Source organism: Gigantopelta aegis, chromosome 4, assembly GCF_016097555.1.
Source record: "Gigantopelta aegis isolate Gae_Host chromosome 4, Gae_host_genome, whole genome shotgun sequence".
Classification (NCBI taxonomy): domain Eukaryota; kingdom Metazoa; phylum Mollusca; class Gastropoda; order Neomphalida; family Peltospiridae; genus Gigantopelta; species Gigantopelta aegis.
In genome coordinates, this window is record NC_054702.1 from 119,089,785 (window position 1) to 119,109,652 (window position 19,868).

At 38.6% G+C, this 19,868-nt stretch overlaps 2 protein-coding genes across 2 annotated transcripts in view; one reads left to right on the forward strand and one right to left on the reverse strand.

The window, feature by feature from the left end:
- The window catches only part of LOC121370226 (transportin-3-like), a 52,479-nt gene extending 49,954 nt beyond the window's left edge, over positions 1 to 2,525 (reverse strand). Inside the window, exon 1 of the mRNA XM_041495348.1 lies at positions 2,363 to 2,525. Within this exon, the coding sequence (XP_041351282.1) occupies positions 2,363 to 2,479 (117 nt within the window). The 5' untranslated portion in view covers positions 2,480 to 2,525. The remainder of the gene's footprint in view (positions 1 to 2,362) is intronic.
- Positions 2,526 to 2,755: 230 nt separating this feature from the next.
- Positions 2,756 to 19,586, forward strand: LOC121371911 (WASH complex subunit 3-like). Its single transcript, XM_041498153.1, has 6 exons — positions 2,756 to 2,863; positions 7,107 to 7,271; positions 7,972 to 8,109; positions 14,496 to 14,591; positions 15,426 to 15,490; positions 19,419 to 19,586. The coding sequence occupies exons 1-6, from the start codon at positions 2,813 to 2,815 to the stop codon at positions 19,555 to 19,557; spliced, it is 654 nt and encodes a 217-aa protein (XP_041354087.1). The 5' UTR covers positions 2,756 to 2,812; the 3' UTR covers positions 19,558 to 19,586.
- Positions 19,587 to 19,868: the final 282 nt, after the last annotated feature.

Below are 19,868 nucleotides of genomic sequence, written 5' to 3' on the forward strand. Positions count from 1 at the left end.
TGCTATCTACTGATTATGACATCTTCATTTACCTTTTTAGAATACTTGACTATATCCTCTAGTGGTGTAATTTCAGTTGCTAAAGCAAATAAGTGTCACCATTATTTTTCACTTAAATCTAGAAAATAGAGCTGGGAGGTATTGAAATTTTAGGTTCGCGATCAGTATCAGTATTTTTGGGGCGATTTACCTCAGTATCGGTACGGTATTCAGTATTGACACAATACCGATATTGAGCAGTATTTCTGGTGTACTCTGCTGTAAATGCATGCCCAAGTTAAGTCTCACCCATACAATTTAGAAAACAATCAGCTCAGAAATAAATAACTTGCAGTAAACTCCATAGTATGAAAAAAGCATTCCTATTGGAAGGACGGGATCAGGCTAAAATGGCACCACTACCAAAAAATGGAACCAATTTAGCTGTAACGGCACCTCAATGCACCAACTGGCTATAACCAGTATTTGAAATAAGCACTTGTCCATTTCTCCTGACAAGTTAAAATGTGGTCCTTGTACTTGAATAAAACAACACATTTGGACAAGTGAAAATATTGGTGGACAAGTAGATTTCTAGACTTATTTGTCTGGTGGATTAGTGAAAAATTCAGCTTATTTCTATCACTGTAACTGCACCTCCACAAAAAACAAAACCAAAGACTAGCACAAAGTTCCCCCTTTATTTTAAAATGTATTGTCTTTATTAAATGTTGAATAATGTAAACGGGTTATAGCGAAAACGTCAGCATGCTAAAATAACCCCAAGCGAAAATGGCACCAAATTGGACAAAATGGAACCTAGCGTTGGCTAAAGCAGCACCAAAATCTTTGGATAAAACAGAACCTAATTGTGAACGATATGCTCAATAAAACAACAGCTATATTAATCATCATTGCTTAGTTTTATTTGTATGTCCATGTAAGGGAGATAGACATAATAGCAGCTACTTTTATGCAAGGGAGATAGAAGTAATAGCAGCTAGATATTGGCAATATGGAGACAACTGTCCACAGGTATGTAATTAACCACCAGCCCTAGTGTCTCACAATAGGAGGTATTCAAAGCAAGTGGCTCATTGAACTAAATCATTGAACTATATTACTACAGTTTATTTATTTTCATAAATTGCACACAAAAATAGAATTATCTTATTATTTCCAAAACACTTACTTTTTTTTTTAATTTTAAATTATTTCCAAAATAATTTTAAATTATTTACCAAAACCATATTTGTTGGAGGATGGGATGGACTATTTTAAGTATCTCAGGGATGGAATAGATGTTTGGACCAGACATAACACAATGCATTGATCTTTGAACTGTTAAGTCGTATATTAAAAAAAAGGTTCCATTTTCGCCCCCCCCCCCCACCCCCCCCCACGGTTCTGTTTTCGCAAAAACATTGAGGTGTCGTTATAACCAAATTGGTTCTGTTTTCGCCAACTGAAATGGTTCCGTTTTAGTAGTGGTGCCCTTTTAGCCTAATCCCATAAAACATAAAAATAAAACAACAAATTAAATTATTAATATAGCTGTTGTTTTATTGTGCGCAACTTGTAATGATCCTGGTTCCATTTTAGCCATACATTTTGGGTTTTTTATATTTGGTGCCATTTCCGCCAAAACTAGGTTTCATTTTGTCAATAGATTTTTGTGCCGTTTCAGCCAACACTATGTTTGTTTTCTCCAATTTGGTTCCGTTTTCGCTTGGGGCCATTTTGGCATGCCCGCACGGTGCTGTTTTCGCTATAACCATTCGCAAAACTATCATTCTCCATTTTGGAGGTGGGGGGGCCAGTAATTCTAATCCTGAAGAACCGGCCTCGGTGGCGTCATGGTTAGGCCATCGGTCTACAGGCTGGTAGGTACTGGGTTCGGATCCCAGTCGAGGCATGGGATTTTTAATCTAGATACCGACTCCAAACACTGAGTGAGTGCTCCGCAAGGCTCAATGGGTAGGTGTAAACCACTTGCACCGACCAGTGATCCTTAACTGGTTAACAAAGGCCATGGTTTGTGCTATCCTGCCTGTGGGAAGCACAAATAAAAGATCCCATGCTGCTAATCGGAAAGAGTAGCCCATGAAGTGGCAACTGCAGATATCCTTTCAAAATCTGTGTGGTCCTTAACCATATATTATGATATAACCGTTACCGTAAATAAAATGTGTTGAGTGTGTCGTTAAATAAAACATTTCTTTCTTTCTTTCTAATCCTGAACCTAGCCTAATAGCGATATACATTGTAAAATACAGGTGAAAATTAGAAGATTTTCCGATGTTTCACTTGCAATTGGTCTGACAGGTGCACGACGATCAAATTATTTAAAGTTCTCCCCAACCATGCGTCTCCCCATGCATACCGACTTCTGGAGTTCACCGAGCCAAACGGACGCCTTCTCTTTTCCCACCACATCGGGATTATTATAAAGAGCTTGCAGCGCTTGCGTGACTGTTTCCAATGATGGAATTTGTTCCATTGTTTATATTTTATCCACTAAAAAAATAACATTCATAAAATGTTTGCAAAAGGCTAGTTCACCGGAAACAATGACAGTTATAGTCACGCATAAACTGTGCAGCAAATGCATATGTAATAATAAAATATGAATAAAGTCTTGTGTGAATGACACTTGACGTTATCTATTTATATATGTATTATTTATTCACGTATATCCTCATATTTATTTTTAAAACCTTTGTGAAACTGTATATAAAGTTGACCTTGACCTTTAAGTAAACCCTCACCTTCCTTCCTCGTATGAAATGGTAACTTGTGACTGAATCGAATCATCTTCTACGAAAAAATAGTCATGGATGCTGATGGGTTACCATTGGTGGGGCCTGGAATCGACTATACCAGGGTACATGTTTCCTAGTGTTTAATTTTAGCTTAATTGTTTTATGCTAATGTCCAATTACGGTTCGAGCACGCTCTCCTGGGCAAACACTTCAGCAGTGTGGACTATCCGTTCACTGGTTCAGGACAGGGATTACCATCGACTACAGAAGTTGAACATATAACATATCTTACCATAATTCATATAACTGTAAATTATATATTGTTTTTTAATTCAACATTTCATTCAAACAGGGTTAGGTGACATTTTTGTAGATAGAATATCCACCTGTCCACCCCTCCCCCAACACAACAACATATTATTTTGACAATCAGTCTCACTTGTGTAACCAGTAGGGCCTCCACGAGTCCAAAATCGCATACTTGAAGGTGAAACTCGACCCAGACCTGAGTACCCAACACACTAGTTAGATGATAATGAGGCTAAGGAATAAAGGAAAGTAGCATTATGCATCTTAATTCGAGGTCTGAACATGGATGCCAAATCATACCATTGTATTGCATTCCACACATTCGACTTTTCTTTTACCTCCTATAGCCCTATAATGTAACTGGCGGCAAGCATATGACAAAATGACGTACAACAAATATAATTAAATGAAAATACACTTCCTTGCATGGGTACTCAAGTCCTGTGAACAGACTCGAGTCTATGCTAGACTGCCCGTGCCTGAGTACTGGAGTACTTGTGGAGATCCTAGTAATCAGGATTTTAAATTAGAGAGATCACCCACATTGGTGGTGGGGGGGGGGGGGGGGGGGAGTAATATGAGTAGTGAAAAACAGTTGGGGTTGGGGAGGTATACCCCCTTGCTATGCCAGTGATCATTCTGATCTCTGGAGACATCTGAATATAAGCTCTCATATTTTTTTTCCATAGTACCTAAATTGTCTGTTTAAAGGTCCACAATCATGGCACATTATTAATACACAGTATATAAAAAAAGTTCGTAAAGATTACCAATTATTAATAAAGCGACTTTTTGTAAAACACTCGGGGGGGAAAAAACACTGATCCAGTCGATTTGACCCGCATCTGACGTAGCATCAGGTGAATTCCATTCATTCATTAGTAGGTTAGCATGGCGACAGCATGTAATGATTCTTCGTACAATAGCTCATTCTTATCGGACGTTAGTTTGGACATTTTGGACTTCTCGCATTTTTCTATTTATTTTAATGCTACCTCGATTGGTGAGGAAGAAGGAGAAAATCTGTTAGGTATCAGTTTGAACCGTAGTACACCAACGATGATCCGTCAATCGAAATGCGGTCAGCATATTTGCAGCCCGGAGCCCGGACGTTGCCCGGTGAAAAAAACAAAACCCGAATGTTAATGCCGAGGTGTACATTGTTCATATTTGGCACAAAGATACACCTCAACATGATGCATTTATATATGTTAAAAAAATAAATGTAGAAAAAATACTAATTAATATTAACTAATGACTGGATAGCATTTAAATAATTAATGTATTGCAATTATTATTAAAAACAATAAATACACGTTACTTACATTAAATATGTTTTTAAAAAACATCATTAAATATATTAAACAAGGCACATTTATCGTCGGTCTAATCATTACTTGGTTACAGACATCTGCGATTGGTACCTGTTTCGTTTACAAAATATGAAAATAGAAAATTTTATTGTTCGAAGTTAATCCTTTAATTGGTTAACTAAAGGCTTATTTGCAAAAGCAATACATGTCTACAGATTTCGCAGACATCGGTAGCTTGGACAGCATGTGACAGTCGGCTCACTACGAGATCAAGGAATCTAAGTGGTTGTATGTGTACTGCCAGTATGCTACGGTATCTGTGATTATGTAATGTCGTTGTAAAGAGGTGTTTTCAGACGTTGGATGCACGTTTGTTCCTAATTTGCTTTGTGCGTGTCGGAAGGTGTGAATCCTATTGTAATGAACAGAATAACGTCAGATGTACGTTTGTTCCCGACAATCTGTGGTCGGATGGTGTAAATGTCACAGTAACGAAGGTCTGACTGTATATATTATGTTAAAACAATAAATGTAGGAAAAATATTTGTTAGAAAAAATCGCATTAACATTCGGTAGGCCAGTCTGTTTTTGTCTTCGGGTGATGTTCGGGATATCGTTATGTGAAAATATGAACAATGTACACCTCGGCATTAACATTTGGGCTTTGTTTTTGTCTCCAGGCGATGTTCGGGCTCCGGGCTACAAATAGGCTTCCGTGCAATAAATGTCGGTTTGTCTTTCGGAAAAATATGCAAACTTCTTTTGCCTTTAACTGCAGATTTTGTACATCCATACACCGAACAATGGTTCACCATGTTTCACATTTGAAAGATATCTTCAAAATAATATTCCAAACATACAATTCAATTCAATAGAATAACATTTTCTCATTTTAAAAATACACGGTCTCGGTGGCGTCATGGTAGGGCATCGGTCTACAGGCTGGTAGGTACTGGGTTCGGATCCCAGTCGAGGCATGGGATTTTTAATCAAGATACCGACTCCAAACACTGAGTGAGTGCTCCGCAAGGCTCAATGGGTAGGTGTAAACCACTTGCACCGACCAGTGATCCATAACTGGTTCAACAAAGGCCATGGTTTGTGCTATCCTGCCTGTGGGAAGCGCAAATAAAAGATCCCTTGCTGCTAATCGGAAAGAGTAGCCCATGTAGTGGCGACGGCAGGTTTCCTCAAAATCTGTGTGGTCCTTAACCATATGTCTGACGCCATATAACCGTAAATAAAATGTGTTGAGTGCGTCGTTAAATAAAACATTTCTTTCTTTTTTAAAAATACACCTGTTCCACTTCCATGTAAAATGACCGAAAGGCTGCGAATTACGCGTTCATGTTATGCCGGTTAGTGTGTCACGGGGTCACATGACTTTACTCTTGGAGTTCAAAGGCTTTTTGGCAAGCGATGGGGAAAACGCAAATTTTTATTGCGAATATATTAAAAACGGGTAAATTTTTATTTTTTTTATTTTATTGATACTACATATATATTGTAAAAGGTAGATACCAAACAATAGTGAAATACGTTTTTGATAAATGTAGACCTTTAACATGTAAATGTAATTTTGTTAAAAATCTCAATTATTAAAACATTTATCAATTGAGATGTTTCATTTCACATTCGGACATGTTCTTTGAAAAGTATTACATATGAAAAACATTCTGTTGTTTATTTGTTGCAAAAGTTATGAATTAAACATTCTGTACATAATCAGTTTTAAAATTGAAGTGAGCAAAAAAATCTTGAGATCGAACTCTGCTTTACTTATGTTTACTGAGTTACAATAAACTGAGTTACAAGTACTAGACACATTTTCATGTTCCCCAGGTTGAAGCTATTCCATGTTTACTGAATTACAATAAACTGAGTTACAAGTACTAGACACATTTTCATGTTTCCCTGAGTTAAAGTACTAGACACATTTTCATGTTTCCCTGAGTTACAAGTACTTGACACATTTTCATGTTTCCCTGAGTTACAAGTGCTAGACACATTTTCATGTTTCCCTGAGTTAAAGTACTAGACACATTTTCATGTTTCCCTGAGTTACAAGTACTTGACACATTTTCATGTTTCCCTGAGTTACAAGTGCTAGACACATTTTCATGTTTCCCTGAGTTACAAGTACTAGACACATTTTCATCTTTCCCTGAGTTACAAGTACTAGACACATTTTCATGTTTCCCTGAGTTACAAGTGCTAGACACATTTTCATGTTTCCCTGAGTTACAAGTACTTGACACATTTTCATGTTTCCCTGAGTTACAAGTGCTAGACACATTTTCATCTTTCCCTGAGCTACAAGTACTAGACACATTTTCATGTTTCCCTGAGTTACAAGTACTAGACACATTTTCATGTTTCCCTGAGTTACAAGTGCTAGACACATTTTCATGTTTCCCTGAGTTACAAGTACTTGACACATTTTCATGTTTCCCTGAGTTACAAGTGCTAGACACATTTTCATGTTTCCCTGAGTTACAAGTACTAGACACATTTTCATGTTTCCCTGAGTTACAAGTACTAGACACATTTTCATGTTTCCCTGAGTTACAAGTGCTAGACACATTTTCATGTTTCCCTGAGTTACAAGTGCTAGACACATTTTCATGTTTCCCTGAGTTACAAGTACTAGACACATTTTCATGTTTCCCTGAGTTACAAGTACTAGACACATTTTCATGTTTCCCTGAGTTACAAGTGCTAGACACATTTTCATGTTTTCCAGGTTGAAGCTATTCAACAGAAGAGAACAATCGCCTTCATCAACCACTTCATCAGCCACACGGCCAGTTTCCTCAACCGCTTCTCGTGTGTGTGCGAGGAGAAACTCGAACTGATGTCCAACAGACTACAGCAGCTGGAGATCTCCATGAGCATCCTGGAGGCGAAGGTAGAACATCAGTCATGTTGGGGTCTACACATTATCAAATGACTATGTCTACTATATTTGTCCTCTGTTCTATGGTGTTTTACACTTGGTGTCATTAATTACTGAACCAAGCTGCTTGTGCCTACATACAACTTAGTATTTCTATGTTTTTGTTTTTTTTCGAAAATTAAGAATTCAAAATGTAACCCATTCGATAAAAACCTATTTTTAACTTATGAAGTTCTTTTATAAAATAAAAAGTAAAAAACAGCCTTTTCAGAAGTAAATTTTAAGGGTATCAAAAGGTTGTAAAAATATATGTTGATCAATGTACACGATAAGAGTGAAAATGATCATATTGTTTTGGTACTTGTGTATTGTTCACAATCTTCTTTTTTAACATGTAACAAGTTTTGCTTGTTAAATTGTAAGTATGAATAAATACCTGTTTGTTAAGCTGTTCAAATATCATATTTTATTCTTGAAACCAAACCCAAACAAAATTTTGGAAAACATGAAATAAACAATAGCTTTCATTGAAATGTAAAAAAAAATTGGTCTAAAGTTGTTTGATCCTAAATTATATGGTCTGTAATTTGATTCATCCTAGTAACTTGTCCAGTTGGCCCTTAGCTTGACTCATCCTGGGGGACAGTTGGGCCCTGGAATAATGTGTATTTTTTCAACCACTGCAATATAGATGTTTATTATACTTTTACAGTTATCATCAATACCTGGTCTAGAGAACATAACCGTAGCACAGAACACTTCATCAGCAGATACCTCAACCACACTGGCCACAGTGCAACCAGCCACACAGACAACCGCAGTTACTACACCTGCAGCACCCAGTGAACCGGTACGTTTATGGTTGACTGGCCGTGACAGTTTATAGTCCATAAAATATAGTGAACTGTCCATGAGGTATAGTTTATAGTCCGTAAGATCTAGTGAACTGTTCATGAGGTACAGTTTATAGTCCATAAGATTGAGGTACAGTTTATAGTCCATAAGATCTAGTGAACTGTCCATGAGGTACAGTTTATAGTCCATAAGATCTAGTGAACTGTCCATGAGGTACAGTTTATAGTCCATAAGATTGAGGTATAGTTTATAGTCCGTAAGATCTAGTGAACTGTCCATGAGGTATAGATTATAGTCCGTAAGATCTAGTCAACTGTCCATGAGATATAGTTTATAGTCCGTAAGATCTAGTGAACTGTCCATGAGGTATAGATTATAGTCCGTAAGATCTAGTCAACTGTCCATGAGATATAGTTTATAGTCTGTAAGATCTAGTCAACTGTCCACATGTGAGGTCTAGTTTATAGTCCGTAAACATTTAGTGAACTACCTGTGAGGTAATCATCATTCATAAGGGTGTACACCACCAAATCAAATCCCATAGATGACAAATAGTAACATGTGGTTAATGCTCCTACATGCAGTATATCGGTCAACATGGATATAAATACTACCACCCCTCATTCTTAACCTTTAGATTACTGGATTAATTTTTGACAAAAACCACGTTGAGTGGGTACAAGTTATAGTTTTTACTCGCATATATTCACTTAAATAATTTATAAATATATAAAATAAAGTTCATATTTAAATCGATAAGTATTATTTTCGTGGGTTTTTATAATTTTTATGATATTTTAGATCAGTTAATGTTGACTAAAATTAGGCGTTTACTTACCAGCATTTGTGGCCAGCAGTCCAGTATTTATGTCTATTATTCCTGATAACAGTGGTTTTCTGACCAGAATTAAAAAACAAACGAACGAACTATGATTCATATCCCAATATTTGGTGATTTTCATTGTTGGTAAAACAATCAAATTTATTATCAAATTAGCTGTCACAATCAGCTATCGATGCCTGAAAATTACTGCGACGTGTCGCCATTGTTGTCAAGCAAAAATACTTGCCGAAAACTACTTTTTCAACTCAAAATTACAAGCTATTTTCAGTTGAAAAAGAAAAACCTACAGATACAGGAAGGTGAGTTGTCTTCTGTTTCCTGTTATACAAGTCTTTCTGATGAATGCAAGATGGCGGGAAATATGAATTGGGAAATGCACTCTATACAGTGAACAGTATGTCGACTGGCATGACGTTGGGCGAGACATCTCGCCTGCAATAGTCAGAAGGTTAAAGTAAATTAGAAAAAATGGGAGTTAAGCTGCTCACTTTAGAGATAACGGATAGTGTCTATGACTACCCTAGTTCTGCACAAAAATTATCCTGCTATTTTTAGTAGAACCCCCGCATGTGTTTCAAGCACAATGATAATTGGTACACCTTTGGTACTAGTTCACATTAAATTACATGAATTTACTAGCCCGATGAAACAGCATTTGATCACAACACACTCTCACATGTATCACCAATAGCAGGACTGCTAGCCTCAACTGTGAGATGAAACATTGGGTGCACCTCGAACTTTGACCCAGCCAGATGTTATTTGGTTTAGTACTACCATAAGGTCCGGTTAACTGTGTGTAATGTAGGCTATAGTCCATGTTGTTCATAGTCTGTTCTTTATCTTTAAAAGTTAAAGTCTGTTTGAGAATAGTAGGCAACTATATCTTCTGAGTGCAGTGAGTTATATAATTATACACATGAGAAGTAGGTGGCTATGGAGGCTGCCATACTAATTTGCACTGTGTCATATTAAAGCTAGTGTACAGATTGACTTGGTGAATTTTTAAAGGTGATATTTTACTGACACCATTCAAGAATAAGGGTTAAAATCGGTCTAATCAGACACACTGTGCGTGCTTCAGGATTTCACCAGGTCGACCAGACTTTGTGTTAATTGTTAGTCTGTCAGTAGGTGGGTGGAGGTGTCAGTAGGTGGAGGTGTCAGTAGATGAGTGGAGGTGTCAATAGATGGGTGGAGGTGTCAGTAGATCGGTGGAGATGGATGGAGGTGTCAGTAGATGGGTGGAGGTGTCAGTATGTGGGTGGAGGTGTCAGTAGATGGGTGGAGATGGGTGCAGGTGTCAGTAGATGGGTGCAGGTGTCAGTATGTGGGTGGATGTGTCAGTAGATGGGTGCAGGTGTCAGTATGTGAGTGCAGTTGACAGTATGTGGCTGGAGGTGTCAGTAGGTGGGGTGTGAGGAGGGTGTGTAATGTGTGGTTTACACTTGAGTTCACTGTATGAGAGGAGGTGGGTCTGTAATGTGTGGTTTACACTTGAGTTCACTGTATGAGAGGAGGTGGGTCTGTAATGTGTGGTTTACACTTGAGTTCACTGTATGTCAGGATGTGTGAGGAGGTGGGTGTGTAATGTGTGGTTTACACTTGAGTTCACTGTATGAGGAGGTGGGTGTGTAATGTGTGGTTTACACTTGAGTTCACTGTATGAGAGGAGGTGGATGTGTAATGTGTGGTTTACACTTGAGTTCACTGTATGGGAGGAGGTGTGAGGAGGTGGGTGTGTAATGTGTGGTTTACACTTGAGTTCACTGTATGGGAGGAGGTGGGTGTGTAATGTGTGGTTTACACTTGACTTCACTGTATGGGAGGAGGTGTGAGGAGGTGTGTGTGTTATGTGTGGTTTACACTTGAGTTCACTGTATGTCAGGATGTGTGAGGAGGTGGGTGTGTAATGTGTGGTTTACACTTGACTTCACTGTATGGGAGGAGGTGTGAGGAGGTGTGTGTGTTATGTGTGGTTTACACTTGAGTTCACTGTATGGGAGGAGGTGGGTGTGTTATGTGTGGTTTACACTTGACTTCACTGTATTGGGGGAGGTGGGTGTGTAATGTGTGGTTTACACTTGAGTTCACTGTATGTCAGGATGTGTGAGGAGGTGGGTGTGTAATGTGTGGTTTACACTTGAGTTCACTGTATGTCAGAATGTGTGAGGAGGTGGGTGTGTAATGTGTGGTTTACACTTGAGTTCACTGTATGTCAGGATGTGTGAGGAGGTGGGTGTTTAATGTGTGGTTTACACTTAAGTTCACTGTATGGGGGGGGGGGGGGGGGGGGGGTCAGGGGGATGTATGAGGAGATGGGTGTGTAATGTGTGGTTTACACTTGAGTTCACTGTATGGGAGGAGGTGTGTGTGTAATGTGTGGTTTACACATGAGTTCACTGTATGGGAGGAGGTGTGAGGAGGTGGGTGTGTAATGTGTGGTTTACACTTGAGTTCACTGTATGGGAGGAGGTGTGTGTAATGTGTGGTTTACACTTGAGTTCACTGTATGGGAAGAGGTGTGTGTAATGTGTGGTTTACACTTGAGTTCACTGTATGGGAGGAGGTGTGAGGAGGTGGGTGTTTAATGTGTGGTTTACACTTCAGTTCACTGTATGTCAGAATGTGTGAGGAGGTGGGTGTGTAATGTGTGGTTTGCACTTGAGTTCACTGTATGGGAGGAGGTGTGTGTAATGTGTGGTTTACACTTGAGTTCACTGTATGTGAGGAGGTGTGTGTAATGTGTGGTTTACACTTGAGTTCACTGTATGGGAGGAGGTGTGTGTAATGTGTGGTTTACACTTGAGTTCACTGTATGGGAGGAGGTGTGAGGAGGTGTGTAATGTGTTGTTTACACTTGAGTTCACTGTATGGGAGGAGGTGTGAGGAGGTGGGTGTTTAATGTGTGGTTTACACTTGAGTTCACTGTATGTCAGAATGTGTGAGGAGGTGGGTGTGTAATGTGTGGTTTACACTTCAGTTCACTGTATGTCAGAATGTGTGAGGAGGTGGGTGTGTAATGTGTGGTTTGCACTTGAGTTCACTGTATGGGAGGAGGTGTGTGTAATGTGTGGTTTACACTTGAGTTCACTGTATGGGAAGAGGTGTGTGTAATGTGTGGTTTACACTTGAGTTCACTGTATGGGAAGAGGTGTGTGTGTTATGTGTGGTTTACACTTGAGTTCACTGTATAGGAGGAGGTGTGAGGAGGTGTGTGTGTCATGTGTGGTTTACACTTGACATCACTGTATTGGAGGAGGTGTGTGTGTGTGTAATGTGTGGTTTACACTTAACTTCACTGTATGGGAGGTGTCAGGAGGTGTGTGTGTTATGTGTGGTTTACAATTGAGTTCAATGTATGTCAGGATGTGTGAGGAGGTGGGTGTGTAATGTGTGGTTTACACTTGAGTTCACTGTATGTCAAAATGTGTGAGGAGGTGAGTGTGTAATGTGTGGTATACACTTGAGTTCACTGTATGTCAGGATGTGTGAGGAGGTGGGTGTGTAATGTGTGGTTTACACTTGAGTTCACTGTATGTCAGAATGTGTGAGGAGGTGGGTGTGTAATGTGTGGTTTACACTTGAGTTCACTGTATGTCAGGATGTGTGAGGAGGTGGGTGTTTAATGTGTGGTTTACACTTAAGTTCACTATATGGGGGGGGGGGGTGTGTGAGGAGATGGGTGTGTAATGTGTTGTTTACACTTGAGTTCACTGTATGGGAGGAGGTGTGTGTAATGTGTGGTTTACACTTGAGTTCACTGTATGTCAGGATGTGTGAGGAGATGGGTGTTTAATGTGTGGTTTACACTTGAGTTCACTGTATGGGAGGAGGTGTGTGTGTAATGTGTGGTTTACAATTGAGTTCACTGTATGGGAGGAGGTGTGAGGAGGTGGGTGTTTAATGTGTGGTTTACACTTGAGTTCACTGTATGGGAGGAGGTGTGTGTGTTATGTGTGGTTTACACTTGAGTTCACTGTATGTCAGGATGTGTGAAGAGGTGGATGTGTAATGTGTGGTTTACACTTGAGTTCACTGTATGGGAGGAGGTGGGTGTGTAATGTGTGGTTTACACTTGAGTTCACTGTATGAGAGGAGGTGGGTCTGTAATGTGTGGTTTACACTTGAGTTCACTGTATGGGAGGAGGTGGATGTGTAATGTGTGGTTTACACTTTAGTTCACTGTATGGGAGGAGGTGGGTATGTAATGTGTGGTTTACACTTGAGTTCACTGTATGTCAGGATGTGTGAGGAGGTGAGTGTGTAATGTGTGGGTTACACTTGAGTTCACTGTATGGGAGGAGGTGGGTGTGTAATGTGTGGTTTACACTTGAGTTCACTGTATGTCAGGATGTGTGAGGAGGTGAGTGTTTAATGTGTGGTTTACACTTGAGTTCACTGTATGGGAGGAGGTGTGTGTGTAATGTGTGGTTTACAATTGAGTTCACTGTATGGGAGGAGGTGTGAGGAGGTGGGTGTTTAATGTGTGGTTTACACTTGAGTTCACTGTATGGGAGGAGGTGTGTGTGTTATGTGCGGTTTACACTTGAGTTCACTGTATGTCAGGATGTGTGAAGAGGTGGATGTGTAATGTGTGGTTTACACTTGAGTTCACTGTATGGGAGGAGGTGGGTGTGTAATGTGTGGTTTACACTTGAGTTCACTGTATGAGAGGAGGTGGGTCTGTAATGTGTGGTTTACACTTGAGTTAACTGTATGGGAGGAGGTGGATGTGTAATGTGTGGTTTACACTTTAGTTCACTGTATGGGAGGAGGTGGGTGTGTAATGTGTGGTTTACACTTGAGTTCACTGTATGTCAGGATGTGTGAGGAGGTGAGTGTGTAATGTGTGGGTTACACTTGAGTTCACTGTATGGGAGGAGGTGTGAGGATGTGGGTGTGTAATGTGTGGTTTACACTTGAGTTCACTGTATGGGAGGAGGTGTGAGGAGGTGGGTGTGTAATGTGTGGTTTACACTTGAGTTCACTGTATGTCAGGATGTGTGAGGAGGTGGGTCTGTAATGTGTGGGTTACACTTGAGTTCACTGTATGTGAGGAGGTGGGTGTGTAATATGTGGGTTACACTTGAGTTCACTGTATGTGAGGAGGTGTGTGTGTAATGTGTGGGTTACACTTGAGTTCACTGTATGTGAGGAGGTGTGTGTGTAATGTGTGGTTTACACTTGAGTTCACTGTATGGGAGGATGTGTGAGGAGGTGGGTGTGTAATGTGTGGTTTACACTTGAGTTCACTGTATGGGAGGAGGTGTGTGTGTGTAATGTGTGGGTTACACTTGAGTTCACTGTATGGGAGGAGGTGTGAGGAGGTGGGTCTGTAATGTGTGGTTTACACTTGAGTTCACTGTATGGGAGTAGGTGTGAGGAAGTGGGTCTGTAATGTGTGGGTTACACTTGACTTCACTGTATGGGGGGATGTGTGAGGAGATGGGTGTATAATGTGTGGGTTACACTTGACTTCACTGTATGTGGGGATGTGTGAGGAGATGGGTGTATAATGTGTGGTTTATTTCCAGGAGGCGGCAGCGGCACCAGCTGAAGAGAAAGTGAAACCTCAGAAAACAGTATCCCAAGATCCGCGATATTCCAAGTTTTTCAAAATGCTTCAAGTGGTGAGTAACTATTAGAATTAACTTATTTTGATTTGCATTTCTAATTAATTATTAATTTGTAATAAGAGTAGCCACATAATTAAAAAATTTTTTAAAACTATCCCAATAATGAGTGGAGTAATGGGTGTTCTATAATTGTGTTTAATGCTGGGATGGCTCACAGTGCAAGAAGCCAAAGAACAAACTTTGTAAACTGTTTGTGTAATTTATTTATTAGCATCTTGATCAGAATTATACCGATCTGTATTTGTGCATGATTCATGAAAATCTCAAAAATAATTACAGATTATCTGTTATTTCTTTTATGTTTACTGGGGCATGAAAAACCCCAATCATCTGCATATTGTGTGAATCAACAAAGTATGCCCATTATTCCTAATCGTATGTTGTGCTGACCACAGTTTGTTTAAAAACAAGGTGTGCAGTGTTCTCGCTGATTCATTTTAGAGGGCACTGTGCCCACCTTTTCGTGTTCTGCCACTCCCATTTCACCATCGGCCACCCATCTTTATTTTTTTGCATCTTACTATGTTTTACAGCACCCAGCTCCTCCATTTCAAAATGTACACTTTTTTCACAGACTTAAAAAAATTGATCAGTCTGCACACTGGACATCAAAGGAGTGTGTATGGATAAAACCTTCAGTAGCATACAACAGTTATCATTAATAATTTAACAGTATTTTTAACAACCTTTATTGTGTCCCATACCAGTATCCATTTGTCTGTTTAATACACGCAATAAAAGTTATATTTTATCTGAACAATAAAAGCATTGATTATTAAATGAGCTGTGACAATTGTGGAGACATTTTACTCACCAGTCTTGTTTCAGGGGGTTCCAGCGATGGCTCTGAGGAACAAAATGTTGGCTGAGGGTCTCAATCCAGACTTGATAGAGTGAGCAACATTTATTTATTGTTGATGAGCTATTTCTAGTTATAATTCACTTTTATATATTGTTAATGAGCTATTTCTAGTTATAATTCACTTTTATTTATTGTTAATGAGCTATTTCTAGTTATAATTCACTTTTATTTATTGTTAATGAGCTATTTCTAGTTGTAATTCACTTTTATCTATTGTTAATGAGCAATTTCTAGTTATAATTCACTTTTATCTATTGTTAATGAGCTATTTCTAGTTATAATTCACTTTTATGTACTATTAATGAGCTATTTCTAGTTGTAATTCACTTTTATCTATTGTTAATGAGCTATTTCTAGTTATAATTCACTTTTATGTACTATTAATGAGCTATTTCTAGTTATAATTCACTTTTATATATTGTTAATGAGCTATTTCAAGTTGTAATTCACTTTTATATATTGTTGATGAGCTATTTCACTTTTATATATTGTTAATGAGCTATTTCTAGTTGTATACTTTTATTCACTTTTATTATAATTCACTTTTATATATTGTTAATGAGCTATTTCTAGTTATAATTCACTTTTATATATTGTTAATGAGCTATTTCTAGTTGTAATTCACTTTTATATATTGTTAATGAGCTATTTCTAGTTATAATTCACTTTTATTTATTGTTGATGAGCTATTTCTAGTTATAATTCACTTTTATATATTGTTAATGAGCTATTTCTAGTTGTAATTCACTTTTATATATTGTTAATGAGCTATTTCTAGTTGTAATTCACTTTTATATATAATTATTTCTAGTTGTAATGAGCTATTTCTAGTTATAATTCACTTTTATTTATTGTTAATGAGCTATTTCTAGTTATAATTCACTTTTATATATTGTTAATGAGCTATTTCTAGTTGTAATTCACTTTTATATATTGTTAATGAGCTATTTCTAGTTATAATTCACTTTTATTTATTGTTGATGAGCTATTTCTAGTTGTAATTCACTTTTATATATTGTTGATGAGCTATTTCAAGTTGTAATTCAGTACTTTTATGTACTATTAATGAGCTATTTGAAGTTGTAATTCAGTACTTTTATGTACTATTAATGAGCTATTTCTAGTTGTAATTCACTTTTATATATTGTTGATGAGCTATTTCTAGTTGTAATTCACTTTTATATATTGTTGATGAGCTATTTCTAGTTGTAATTCAGTACTTTTATGTACTATTAATGAGCTATTTCAAGTTGTAATTCAGTACTTTTATGTACTATTAATGAGCTATTTCTAGTTGTAATTCAGTACTTTTATGTACTATTAATGAGCTATTTCTAGTTGTAATTCAGTACTTTTATGTACTATTAATGAGCTATTTCAAGTTGTAATTCAGTACTTTTATGTACTATTAATGAGCTATTTCTAGTTATAATTCAGTACTTTTATGTACTATTAATGAGCTATTTCTAGTTGCGTGGTGATGAATAATGTTAACAAATATTATTTGTATCATTACAGAATAAACTACCAATACAATTTGTTCAGGCAGGTCAACTCTATATGTAGCTTTGAAAGATAACTGGTATCTAATAGTAACTAACTGAACCAAACACGTTCACAAAGCATTGTGACAGTGCATACAAAATGTGACATTATATGTTTAAATGTGTCATTTCCTTCAGATTTTGCACTCAAATTAAATTTATTTTGTTGGTAATTAAATTATTTGGTTGTAATATTTGATGAGTATGTAACGGAAAATATGTGACTTTTATAGATCTCCTTTAAGTGAAACCAATATAAAAATAGGACATTGGTCTCCCCCCCCCCCTTCATTACACTTACATTCACTAGCTACTGAATGTAACAATAGGACATGGGTGTCTCCCCCCCCCTTACACTTACATTCACTAGCTACTGAATGTAAAAATAGGACATGGGTCTACCCCCCCCTCCATTACACTTACATTCACTAGCTACTGAATGTAACAATAGGACATGGGTCTCCCCCCCCCCCCTCCATTACACTTACATTCACTAGCTACTGAATGTAAAAATAGGACATGGGTCTCCCCCCCCCCTCCATTACACTTACATTCACTAGCTACTGAATGTAACAATAGGACATGGGTCTCCCCCCCCCCCCATTACACTTACATTCACTAGCTACTGAATGTAACAATAGGACATGGGTCTCCCCCCCCCCTCCATTACACTTACATTCACTAGCTACTGAATGTAACAATAGGACATGGGTCTCCCCCCCCCCCTCCATTACACTTACATTCACTAGCTACTGAATGTAACAATAGGACATGGGTCTCCCCCCCCCCCTCCATTACACTTACATTCACTAGCTACTGAATGTAACAATAGGACATGGGTCTCCCCCCCCCCTCCATTACACTTACATTCACTAGCTACTGGATGTAACAATAGGACATGGGTCTCCCCCCCCCCTCCATTACACTTACATTCACTAGCTACAGAATGTAACAATAGAACATGGATCTCCCCCCCCCATTACACTTACATTCACTAGCTACTGAATGTAACAATAGGACATGGGTCTCCCCCCTTACACTTACATTCACTAGCTACTGAATGTAACAATAGGACATGGGTCTCCCCCCTTACACTTACATTCACTAGCTACTGAATGTAACAATAGGACATGAGTCTCCCCCCTCCATTACACTTACATTCACTAGCTACTGAATGTAACAATAGGACATGAGTCTCCCCCCTCCATTACACTTACATTCACTAGCTACTGAATGTAACAATAGGACATGAGTCTCCCCCCTCCGTTACACTTACATTCACTAGCTACTGAATATAACAATAGGACATGGGTCCACCCCCCTTACACTTACATTCACTAGCTACTGAATGTAACAATAGGACATGAGTCTCCCCCCTCCGTTACACTTACATTCACTAGCTACTGAATGTAACAATAGGACATGGGTCGCCCCCCCCCCCTTACACTTACATTCACTAGCTACTGAATGTAACAATAGGACATGAGTCTCCCCCCTCCGTTACAGTTACATTCACTAGCTACTGAATGTAACAATAGGACATGAGTCTCCCCCCTCCGTTACACTTACATTCACTAGCTACTGAATGTAACAATAGGACATGGGTCTCCTCCCCTCCGTTACACTTACATTCACTAGCTACAGAATGTAACAATAGAACATGGGTCTCTCCCCCCCCCCCATTACACTTACATTCACTAGCTACTGAATGTAACAATAGGACATGGGTCTCCCCCCCCCCTCCGTTACACTTACATTCACTAGCTAATGAATGTAACAATAGGACATGGGTCTCCCCCCTTACAGTTACATTCACTAGCTACTGAATGTAGCAATAGGACATGGGTCTCCCCCCTTACACTTACATTCACTAGCTACTGAATGTAACAATAGGACATGAGTCTCCCCCCTCCGTTACACTTACATTCACTAGCTACTGAATGTAACAATAGGACATGGGTCGCCCCCCCCCCCCTTACACTTACATTCACTAGCTACTGAATGTAACAATAGGACATGAGTCTCCCCCCTCTGCTACACTTACATTCACTAGCTACTGAATGTAACAATAGGACATGGGTCCACCCCCCTTACACTTACATTCACTAGCTACTGAATGTAACAGTAGGACATGGATCTTCCCCTCTCCGTTACACTTACATTCACTAGCTACTGAATGTAACAATAGGACATGAGTCTCCCCCCTCCGTTACACTTACATTCACTAGCTATTGAATGTAAAAGTAGAACAGGGATCCCCATATACATCCAGACACTACCTTTTGGCATGTTAAAACAAACTAGTTCTTTTTGTGTTCACATATTGAAGTGGTTCTAAAGTACTAGTACTACCTATCATTCACATGGTAAGTTTCTGTTTTAAAATGTAATAACTGTTATCGTTTCTGTTTTCAGTACCCCGGACGCCCCGGCTCCTGATGGTGGTGACAGTTCAGGTGGTGGAGCAGCAACCGCAGCGGCAAACAGTGACAGTGACGACTTCAGTGATAAGAGCAGTGAACCAAACAGTGACAACGACGACTTCAGTGACTGAAATAACACTTATATTAGTTTTATTATTATTAACACCACACACAGCCACAGTGAACCAAACAGTGACAACGATGACTTTAGTGATTGAAATAACACTTATATTAGTTTTATTATTATTAACACCACAAACAGCCATAATGAACCAAACAAGTGACAGTGATGTCATCTGTGATGGAAATAGCACTCAGAACACATTATTTAATACCACACAATGGATGAATCTTCAGTCATTAAATATGTGCAATTTAGTTTAAATGTATTTAATGCCATCATACGAAATAAGCAGTCTTTCCCTACATTTGTCAGTACAGG